This window comes from Acipenser ruthenus, chromosome 48 (genome assembly GCF_902713425.1).
Source record: "Acipenser ruthenus chromosome 48, fAciRut3.2 maternal haplotype, whole genome shotgun sequence".
NCBI lineage: Eukaryota > Metazoa > Chordata > Actinopteri > Acipenseriformes > Acipenseridae > Acipenser > Acipenser ruthenus.
Genome location: NC_081236.1, coordinates 7817159 through 7829407, shown reverse-complemented (window position 1 = coordinate 7829407; position 12249 = coordinate 7817159). Strand labels below are relative to the sequence as shown.

Below are 12249 nucleotides of genomic sequence, written 5' to 3'. Positions count from 1 at the left end.
AGTCCTGTGAGGATCCCAGCTCCCCTGTATTATATTATGAGTTACTGTGTCAGTGCTGACATATCCAGTCCTGTGAGGATCCCAGCTCCCCTGTATTATATTATGAGTTACTGTGTCAGTGCTGACATATCCAGTCCTGCGAGTATCCCAGCTCCCCTGTATTATATTATGAGTTACTGTGTCAGTGCTGACATATCCAGTCCTGTGAGGATCCCAGCTCCCCTGTATTATATTATGAGTTACTGTGTCAGTGCTGACGTATCCAGTCCTGCGAGGATCCCAGCTCCCCTGTATTATATTATGAGTTACTGTGTCAGTGCTGACGTATCCAGTCCTGCGAGGATCCCAGCTCCCCTGTATTATATTATGAGTTACTGTGTCAGTGCTGACATATCCAGTCCTGTGAGGATCCCAGCTCCCCTGTATTATATTATGAGTTACTGTGTCAGTGCTGACATATCCAGTCCTGTGAGGATCCCAGCTCCCCTGTATTATATTATGAGTTACTGTGTCAGTGCTGACATATCCAGTCCTGTGAAGATCCCAGCTCCCCTGTATTATATTATGAGTTACTGTGTCAGTGCTGACATATCCAGTCCTGTGAGGATCCCAGCTCCCCTGTATTATATTATGAGTTACTGTCAGTGCTGACATATCCAGTCCTGTGAGGATCCCAGCTCCCCTGTATTATATTATGAGTTACTGTGTCAGTGCTGACATATCCAGTCCTGTGAGGATCCCAGCTCCCCTGTATTATATTATGAGTTACTGTGTCAGTGCTGACATATCCAGTCCTGTGAGGATCCCAGCTCCCCTGTATTATATTATGAGTTACTGTGTCAGTGCTGACATATCCAGTCCTGTGAGGATCCCAGCTCCCCTGTATTATATTATGAGTTACTGTGTCAGTGCTGACATATCCAGTCCTGTGAGGATCCCAGCTCCCCTGTATTATATTATGAGTTACTGTGTCAGTGCTGACATATCCAGTCCTGTGAGGATCCCAGCTCCCCTGTATTATATTATGAGTTACTGTGTCAGTGCTGACATATCCAGTCCTGTGAGGATCCCAGCTCCCCTGTATTATATTATGAGTTACTGTGTCAGTGCTGACATATCCAGTCCTGTGAGGATCCCAGCTCCCCTGTATTATATTATGAGTTACTGTGTCAGTGCTGACATATCCAGTCCTGTGAGGATCCCAGCTCCCCTGTATTATATTATGAGTTACTGTGTCAGTGCTGACATATCCAGTCCTGTGAGGATCCCAGCTCCCCTGTATTATATTATGAGTTACTGTGTCAGTGCTGACATATCCAGTCCTGTGAGGATCCCAGCTCCCCTGTATTATATTATGAGTTACTGTGTCAGTGCTGACATATCCAGTCCTGTGAGGATCCCAGCTCCCCTGTGTTATATTATGAGTTACTGTGTCAGTGCTGACATATCCAGTCCTGTGAGGATCCCAGCTCCCCTGTGTTATATTATGAGTTACTGTGTCAGTGCTGACATATCCAGTCCTGTGAGGATCCCAGCTCCCCTGTGTTATATTATGAGTTACTGTGTCAGTGCTGACATATCCAGTCCTGTGAGGATCCCAGCTCCCCTGTATTATATTATGAGTTACTGTGTCAGTGCTGACATATCCAGTCCTGTGAGGATCCCAGCTCCCCTGTATTATATTATGAGTTACTGTGTCAGTACTGACATATCCAGTCCTGTGAGGATCCCAGCTCCCCTGTATTATATTATGAGTTACTGTGTCAGTGCTGACATATCCAGTCCTGTGAAGATCCCAGCTCCCCTGTATTATATTATGAGTTACTGTGTCAGTGCTGACATATCCAGTCCTGTGAGGATCCCAGCTCCCCTGTATTATATTATGAGTTACTGTGTCAGTGCTGACATATCCAGTCCTGTGAGGATCCCAGCTCCCCTGTATTATATTATGAGTTACTGTGTCAGTGCTGACATATCCAGTCCTGTGAGGATCCCAGCTCCCCTGTATTATATTATGAGTTACTGTGTCAGTGCTGACATATCCAGTCCTGTGAGGATCCCAGCTCCCCTGTATTATATTATGAGTTACTGTGTCAGTGCTGACATATCCAGTCCTGTGAGGATCCCAGCTCCCCTGTATTATATTATGAGTTACTGTGTCAGTGCTGACATATCCAGTCCTGTGAGGATCCCAGCTCCCCTGTATTATATTATGAGTTACTGTGTCAGTGCTGACATATCCAGTCCTGCGAGGATCCCAGCTCCCCTGTATTATATTATGAGTTACTGTGTCAGTGCTGACATATCCAGTCCTGCGAGGATCCCAGCTCCCCTGTATTATATTATGAGTTACTGTGTCAGTGCTGACATATCCAGTCCTGCGAGGATCCCAGCTCCCCTGTATTATATTATGAGTTACTGTGTCAGTGCTGACATATCCAGTCCTGCGAGGATCCCAGCTCCCCTGTATTATATTATGAGTTACTGTGTCAGTGCTGACATATCCAGTCCTGCGAGGATCCCAGCTCCTCTGTATTATATTATGAGTTACTGTGTCAGTGCTGACATATCCAGTCCTGTGAGGATCCCAGCTCCCCTGTATTATATTATGAGTTACTGTGTCAGTGCTGACATATCCAGTCCTGTGAGGATCCCAGCTCCCCTGTATTATATTATGAGTTACTGTGTCAGTGCTGACATATCCAGTCCTGTGAGGATCCCAGCTCCCCTGTATTATATTATGAGTTACTGTGTCAGTGCTGACATATCCAGTCCTGCGAGGATCCCAGCTCCTCTGTAATATATTATGAGTTACTGTGTCAGTGCTGACATATCCAGTCCTGTGAGGATCCCAGCTCCCCTGTATTATATTATGAGTTACTGTGTCAGTGCTGACATATCCAGTCCTGTGAGGATCCCAGCTCCCCTGTATTATATTATGAGTTACTGTGTCAGTGCTGACATATCCAGTCCTGTGAGGATCCCAGCTCCCCTGTATTATATTATGAGTTACTGTGTCAGTGCTGACATATCCAGTCCTGTGAGGATCCCAGCTCCCCTGTATTATATTATGAGTTACTGTGTCAGTGCTGACATATCCAGTCCTGTGAGGATCCCAGCTCCCCTGTGTTATATTATGAGTTACTGTGTCAGTGCTGACATATCCAGTCCTGTGAGGATCCCAGCTCCCCTGTATTATATTATGAGTTACTGTGTCAGTGCTGACATATCCAGTCCTGCGAGGATCCCAGCTCCCCTGTATTATATTATGAGTTACTGTGTCAGTGCTGACATATCCAGTCCTGCGAGGATCCCAGCTCCCCTGTATTATATTATGAGTTACTGTGTCAGTGCTGACATATCCAGTCCTGCGAGGATCCCAGCTCCCCTGTATTATATTATGAGTTACTGTGTCAGTGCTGACATATCCAGTCCTGCGAGGATCCCAGCTCCTCTGTATTATATTATGAGTTACTGTGTCAGTGCTGACATATCCAGTCCTGTGAGGATCCCAGCTCCCCTGTATTATATTATGAGTTACTGTGTCAGTGCTGACATATCCAGTCCTGTGAGGATCCCAGCTCCCCTGTATTATATTATGAGTTACTGTGTCAGTGCTGACATATCCAGTCCTGTGAGGATCCCAGCTCCCCTGTATTATATTATGAGTTACTGTGTCAGTGCTGACATATCCAGTCCTGCGAGGATCCCAGCTCCTCTGTAATATATTATGAGTTACTGTGTCAGTGCTGACATATCCAGTCCTGTGAGGATCCCAGCTCCCCTGTATTATATTATGAGTTACTGTGTCAGTGCTGACATATCCAGTCCTGTGAGGATCCCAGCTCCCCTGTATTATATTATGAGTTACTGTGTCAGTGCTGACATATCCAGTCCTGTGAGGATCCCAGCTCCCCTGTATTATATTATGAGTTACTGTGTCAGTGCTGACATATCCAGTCCTGTGAGGATCCCAGCTCCCCTGTATTATATTATGAGTTACTGTGTCAGTGCTGACATATCCAGTCCTGTGAGGATCCCAGCTCCCCTGTGTTATATTATGAGTTACTGTGTCAGTGCTGACATATCCAGTCCTGTGAGGATCCCAGCTCCCCTGTATTATATTATGAGTTACTGTGTCAGTGCTGACATATCCAGTCCTGCGAGGATCCCAGCTCCCCTGTATTATATTATGAGTTACTGTGTCAGTGCTGACATATCCAGTCCTGTGAGGATCCCAGCTCCCCTGTATTATATTATGAGTTACTGTGTCAGTGCTGACATATCCAGTCCTGTGAGGATCCCAGCTCCCCTGTATTATATTATGAGTTACTGTGTCAGTGCTGACATATCCAGTCCTGTGAGGATCCCAGCTCCCCTGTATTATATTATGAGTTACTGTGTCAGTGCTGACATATCCAGTCCTGCGAGGATCCCAGCTCCCCTGTATTATATTATGAGTTACTGTGTCAGTGCTGACATATCCAGTCCTGTGAGGATCCCAGCTCCCCTGTATTATATTATGCCCTGTGAAGGGGCTCTAGGGGAGGCGGTCGTATGTACTGTATGCATGTCTCACTTCACAGATTGCTCTATATATCCAGAGAACTGCTCAATCGATTGTTGTGAAACTTGGTATTAACATTAAGTGAAGGTTATTGAGAATATCAGATTGTGAGGGTGTAGGGGGAGTCTGTGTTTCTGTTCAGCATCCTGTCTGCATGTCACACTGACATGTTTGTAACTTGGTAATTCATATTCTATACAGTTCTGTACAGACTGTTGTATGTGTCATGCTCATCAACTTGTTCAGCATACTGCAAGTCTAGAATTTGATTTTCATTTACAGCCGTGGTGAGTTTTGTAATGAAGAGCAGTAGCGGCTGGTGAATTCTGAAACATGTGGGGTGTTAATATAAAAACAAAAATATATATATTAAGAAGGACGGGTTTCGGCAGAGTACCTTTTTCAAAGCTACAGTAACTACAGATTATGGGAAAAAGTCACAAAAAATAAATCAAATAAAAATATTTGAAGTAACACGATAACCTTGCTATCTTTCACCCCCACACTCACATTATACATCACAATTAACATCATACAATCAGGAATTATAATTAGGGATTCTGTTTTTCGGGTTTTATTAATTATATCTTTCTATGCTTATTTTGAGCTATTTTCGAGTTGTATGTAAATCGTTTTTTTCGGGGCTTTCGTTTTTGATATACTGTATGAAATTAGTGTTTTTGGTTACTTTTCAAAATGCTTGCACACTTAAATTGTACCTTCTTTCCTTTGCTGTCTTCCACAGTGAAATCCCTTTGGTCACAGGCACATTCTCCTGGGGTTTTTGCGTGTAGGCATTTTTGTACATTTCTCCACAATTCTGTTTTAAACCCTGTGTGTCTTAACTGTAATAGAGCTTGAAATCCTGCTAACAAGCCTCCATCCTGATTGTAATCTCATTTTAAATCTCACAAGCGGAGTCTCCAATAGAAATGCAGGAATGTGCTGTCACTCAGTAGTTGGGGCGGGTTTAAAGTAATCAGAACGAATCAATGATAGATACTAGGGGTGAGACCGAATAGTCGAACATTCGACTATTCGATAACGATGGCACCTATCGACAAGTGAATCCAACATTCAAAAGTTAAAAAAAAAAATGTATATATTGATTTTATTTTAAAGCCTGTACTGCTGATTGGCTCTCTATGTAGCGGTAATGAAGATTGACTGGAGGGTGGGATTTGTTATTTCTTGTCTGTGATTGGCTAAACTAGAACGTACCTCGGCTAACGATGGCTTCCTCACAGAAAAGTTCTGCATGGAAATACTTCGACAAAGTAAATGAAAACAGTGTTAAGTGTAAAATATGTGCAGTGCATTTAAACTACCACAAATCTACAACTGGTATGTTAACCCACCTAAAAGCCAAACACCCTTCTGCGACGCTAGCAACGACAGAAAAGGAAAGAGGACTGCAACAAACCGCCATTGCATCCTTTGCGGTGAGGCCTCGTCAGTGTGACAACGTACGTGCTGAAAAAACATCAGCCCTTATTGCTAATATGGTGGCAAAGGACATGCTTCCCATAAGTTTTGTTGAAGGTGAGGGCTTTCGGGAGTTGATGAAATTTGTGGAACCGGAATACACAGTCTATGCATGAAAAACCCTGCACTAAAACAATTACCACTCGACTCGAAAAAAATGCATGCCGATTCAGCAGCGTCTGTCCGCAGAAACGTGTCAAAGGCTGAGAAGGTGGCGATTACTACAGATGCGTGGACTGCACCGAATACCGAGTCGTACGTCACAATAACCTTCATTTCATTGAGGATTGGGAAATGAAAAACGTAGTTCTACAGACTCACGCCACGCCAGAGAGGCATACAGCAGAGAATCTCGCAGATGTGTTGAACACCGCTGTAGACCATTGGGGTTTACTGGGGAAAATCACTGCCTGTGTTCACGACAATGCCAGCAACATCATCTTGGCAAACTCAGAGTTTGTTGAATGGGACTCGAATTTGTGCTTTGCACACACTCTGCAGCTCGCCATCAACGATGGATTTAAACTTGGTGCCATACATAATGTAGTCGGTGCGGCCAGCCGTCTTGTGTCACATTTTCATCACAGTGCAATAGCTACTCAGGCTCTGAAGTTGAAACAAAAACAACAAACTCTGCCTGAGCACCGTCTGGTGCAGTATTGCCGGACCCGATGGAATTCAATCTGTGACATGTTTGAGCGCTTACAGGAACAGAGATGGGCAGTTGTCGCAGTCCTATCTGACAGGGTGTACACAAAGCATTCAGATGCCCGCACACTTGACCTGGCTGACGACAGTTGGGACGTTATCGAGGAGCTACTGCCAGTGTAACGCTCCTTGAAATGCGCTACAACTGCTTTGTGCGGTGAGTCGGAGGTATCGATCTCTATGATGTACCCTGTCACGTCCACTCTGCTGTCCAAGCATCTGATTTCTACCACAGAAGAGTCCACAAAAGTCTCACAGTTTAAAACAACTGTATCCGAGTCACTTAAGCGCCGCTTGGCACCCGAAGACACAGAAACAGCGCAGAAGGTGGCGCTCATCGCTTCATTTCTAGACCCCAGACACAAACACCTGAAGTTTACAGAGGATGCTGTCAGGAATGCAGTCAAAGATAAAGTTGGGGAATTACTTTCAAATCTCCCGGAGAACACTGATATCGCAGAAGAGGAACCAGGTACATCAGAGGCAAGTGGACCACCCGCAAAGAAACAACGATCTGACAAGGATTCTGCTGTGGCTACTTTATTCGGAGATGAGTACTACACAGACGCCACAACCTCTCTGCAAACGGAACTGGAAAAGTACACACAAGATGAGTGCATTCCTCCCTATGAAGACCCTTTGGCATGGTGGAAGGTGAATGAAAACAGGTACAGGAAGTTATCACGGCTTGCGAAAGCCTACCTGTGCATCCCAGCAACTTCTGTACCAGCTGAGAGAGTTTTCTCGGCTGCGGGCCTGATAGTCACCAGACTGCGCACTCGTCTTCTCCCGGACCATGTGGACATGCTGATTTTTTTAAACAAGAATAACTGAACATGATAATACTAATGGACATTGATGGCCTAATTATTCCTAGAGTTTTTGTTAGGATTATTTTTTTTTGCTTCCATGGAAAGCTAGTGCGTTAATTCCACTCAGGTCTTTTTGTTCATTCATTTATTTATTAATGTTATTAAGCTAGCTACATACATACATAGCAAGCTTTTTTTTTTTTATTCACTGAACTCGAACGCACAGGTATGTTGCCGATTTGATTTAACGTAGACCGGTAGTCTGCATGTTGTGTGTGGTTTGAAAATGAGGGAAAAGTAAATCGTTTAGTTAAGTGGATTGTATAAATTAGCTAGCTAGATAGTCTAATGCATTTTGTATTTCGCTGTTATGACCGGAAAACATTATTGCCACAAGGATGCTAATGTTAAGGCATTTGCCTCGCAGCTCACATTGCTAAACTATTTTTTTTTTTTAAATTGTCACAACCTTTATAATTCATTTGAAATTGTAAATAACGGAAAAGGCTGTGACAATATCGGTATAAAAAAAATAACGCTTGCAAAATACAAGAGTCTCACACGAGAGTTGACAGGTGTGCTTATGTTATTGCTGCTGTTACTATGGCATTTCCGTATGTTTCCTAATAGGAAGGTATTTTTTACATAGCCTAATGTTTATTTAACAAAGTTGTTAAAGTTGTTGTGTTAGCTAAGTATTTTCAAATAAAGTTCAGAATTTATTGCAATTGCAATAATTGTGTCACATTGCATTATTCCGCATTTAATGTACGTCTCATTTTGAAAGACGGGGGGGGGGATGGTGCGGCGACTATTCGATTAGTCGACCTCAACAGCTGTGGAATTATCGATAGTCAAAATATTTGTCATGCACATCCCTAATAGATACAAGTCAGGAAGGGGGACATTGCCCAGCAGCACTGGGAAATGTGTTTATTATTATTTTTGTAGTAGGTTTTATTTTTTTAAATGTGAAAAGGGTAAAGTCAACATGAATAGAATAACCATTTCGACAGTTTTTCCGGTGTTTTCCGGTGTTTATTGGCTATCCACCAATTAATTTTTTTTTATATCAGGGGTGTTTTATCGAGTTTTATCAGTTAAAACCGAAAATCAGAAGCCCTAATTATTATTATTATTATTATTATTATTAGTTTATTTAGCAGACACCTTTATACAAGGCGACTTCAAAGACTAGGGTGTGTGAACTATCCATCAGCTGCAGAGTCACTTACAACTACATCTCACTTGAAAGACGGAGCACAAGGAGGTGAAGTGACTTGCTCAGGGTCACACAATGAGTCAGTGGCTGAGGTGGGATTTGAACCGGGGACCTCCTGGTTACAAGCCCGGTTCTTTAACCACCGGACCACACAGCCTCCTTGATAACACAGCACAACATGCAGCTGACAAGTCTGTACGAGCATCATCTTAAATCTTAAATCAAACTGTACTCACCTACTCAAGGCTGTTTTACCTGCGAAACACTGCACTTGGGCGACAGATAACAACACACCCCATAGAGCACTGAACACACAAGGGCACTGCAATTCAACACAGAGCTCAGGAATCACTGCTGTGCATGTGCTACAGGGGCACTGGGAAACCATCCCATAGAGCACTGAACACACGAGGGCACTGCCATTCAACACAGAGCTCAGGAATCACTGCTGTGCATGTGCTACAGGGGCACATGGAAACCATCCCATAGAGCACTGAACACACGAGGGCATTGCCATTCAACACAGAGCTCAGGAATCACTGCTGTGCATGTGCTACAGGGAAACCATCCCATAGAGCACTGAACACACGAGGGCACTGCCATTCAACACAGAGCTCAGGAATCACTGCTGTGCATGTGCTACAGGGGCACAGGGAAACCATCCCATAGAGCACTGAACACACGAGGGCATTGCCATTCAACACAGAGCTCAGGAATCACTGCTGTGCATGTGCTACAGGGAAACCATCACATAGAGCACTGAACACACGAGGGCACTGCCATACAACACAGAGCTCAGGAATCACTGCTGTGCATGTGCTACATGGAAACCATCCCATAGAGCACTGAACACATGAGGGCACTGCCATTCAACACAGAGCTCAGGAATCATTGCTGTGCATGTGCTACATGGAAACCATCCCATAGAACACTGAACACACAAGGGCACTGCAATTCAACACAGAGCTCAGGAATCACTGCTGTGCATGTGCTACAGGGGCACTGGGAAACCATCCCATAGAGCACTGAACACACGAGGGCACTGCCATTCAACACAGAGCTCAGGAATCACTGCTGTGCATGTGCTACAGGGAAACCATCCCATAGAGCACTGAACACACGAGGGCACTGCCATTCAACACAGAGCTCAGGAATCACTGCTGTGCATGTGCTACATGGAAACCATCCCATAGAGCACTGAACACATGAGGGCACTGCCATTCAACACAGAGCTCAGGAATCAATGCTGTGCATGTGCTACAGGGAAACCATCCCATAGAGCACTGAACACACGAGGGCACTGCCATTCAACACAGAGTTCAGGAATCACTGCTGTGCATGTGCTACAGAGAAACCATCCCATAGAGCACTGAACACACGAGGGCACTGCCATTCAACACAGAGCTCAGGAATCACTGCTGTGCATGTGCTACAGGGAAACCATCCCATAGAGCACTGAACACACGAGGGCACTGCCATTCAACACAGAGCTCAGGAATCACTGCTGTGCATGTGCTACAGGGAAACCATCCCATAGAGCACTGAACACACGAGGGCACTGCCATTCAACACAGAGCTCAGGAATCACTGCTGTGCATGTGCTACAGGGAAACCATCCCATAGAGCACTGAACACACGAGGGCACTGCCATTCAACACAGAGCTCAGGAATCACTGCTGTGCATGTGCTACAGGGAAACCATCCCATAGAGCACTGAACACACGAGGGCACTGCCATTCAACACACAGCTCAGGAATCACTGCTGTGCATGTGCTACAGGGAAACCATCCCATAGAGCACTGAACACACGAGGGCACTGCCATTCAACACAGAGTTCAGGAATCACTGCTGTGCATGTGCTACAGAGAAACCATCCCATAGAGCACTGAACACACGAGGGCACTGCCATTCAACACAGAGCTCAGGAATCACTGCTGTGCATGTGCTACAGGGAAACCATCCCATAGAGCACTGAACACACGAGGGCACTGCCATTCAACACAGAGCTCAGGAATCACTGCTGTGCATGTGCTACAGGGAAACCATCCCATAGAGCACTGAACACACGAGGGCACTGCCATTCAACACAGAGCTCAGGAATCACTGCTGTGCATGTGCTACAGGGAAACCATCCCATAGAGCACTGAACACACGAGGGCACTGCCATTCAACACAGAGCTCAGGAATCACTGCTGTGCATGTGCTACAGGGAAACCATCCCATAGAGCACTGAACACACGAGGGCACTGCCATTCAACACACAGCTCAGGAATCACTGCTGTGCATGTGCTACAGGGAAACCATCCCATAGAGCACTGAACACACGAGGGCACTGCCATTCAACACAGAGCTCAGGAATCACTGCTGTGCATGTGCTACAGGGGCACAGGGAAACCGCCCAAGGTCCTTACTACACATTCTCATGTTCATTTGCGGTGGTAGCACTAGGCAGTGTAATTACAGTAATGATGTCTGTAATGATGTTACTAGCGGCCAGCGACAAAACAGCAAATTATTGAATTCAAACTGGTGGGGCAGAGCCACGCCACGCCTGATGAAGAGACAGGAGCTGGCAATACATTAGTAATGGTGTTCAATGTGTGTATCAAACATTACTGACCTGCGACTATCACTTCAATCTGTCCTTCTTCATACTGACTTCCATCATCAGCTAAGCAGGTATAGACGCCTCTGTCAGAGGGCCGGAGGTTTCTCAGTCTCAGAGAGATATCGCCTCTCTGAAGTGCAGAGGGAGGGAGAGCAGTGCGGTCCTGGTAGTCACTGTCCTGTCTGCCGAGCTGATCCCTTTGGTTCAGATATAAATGAACAGGCCTGTCGAATCTCTCCCTGAACCACCTCACTTCCATGTCCACAGCACTGAGTCTGGGTGAAATGTGACAGGGCAGGATGACTTCATCACCAGGCTCAGCAATGACAGGCTGATCAGAGCCAACAACAGTCCATGCATCTGAGAAAGAAAAGACGAGGTAAAGCAATTGCAAACAAATAGGCCATTTCTCAAAACAGGACTCTAGTATTAGAAATAGTTCAGAGCTATTAACTGTTCTGTGAGCTCATACATCGATGTAGGCAGCTATATACAGGGCCCTGGAAATAAGAGGGAGCATCTCAATGGATCAGTTTCATTTCTACAGTCCCTCTCACCTGCCTGTGTAGAAACTGGTAGCAAACTCAATACAATGAGACAGGTCCTCCCCAGGAATCTCATCTTCATTCTCCTAGAAAATAACAATATAGATCTCTTAGTCAAAGCTGTGTGACACAAACAGATTACACTATGTAACGCAATTTTTGTTCCTGGGTAGTAAGTGTTATTTCCTAATTGCTTATGCCTCAAAAGTATAGAAAATGGCTATTATTCCCCACAAACTTTGCTTTTGTGACCAGACAGTGATATTTTGAAATTTACCTATTTCCAATGAGAAAACGGTCGA

The 12249-nt window shown here is 44.9% G+C and overlaps 1 protein-coding gene across 3 annotated transcripts in view; it reads right to left on the bottom strand.

Annotated features, from left to right (window-relative positions):
• The window catches only part of LOC117970347 (butyrophilin subfamily 1 member A1-like), a 328161-nt gene extending 316122 nt beyond the window's left edge, over positions 1 to 12039 (bottom strand). For all 3 annotated transcript variants that reach the window (XM_059014429.1, XM_059014428.1, XM_059014430.1), the window contains exons 1-2: positions 11960 to 12039; positions 11415 to 11762 (exon numbers count right to left, since the gene is read on the bottom strand). In XM_059014429.1, coding sequence (XP_058870412.1) covers positions 11415 to 11762; positions 11960 to 12029 — 418 coding nt within the window. In that variant the 5' untranslated portion in view covers positions 12030 to 12039. The remainder of the gene's footprint in view (positions 1 to 11414; positions 11763 to 11959) is intronic.
• Between the last annotated feature and the right edge of the window lie 210 nt (positions 12040 to 12249).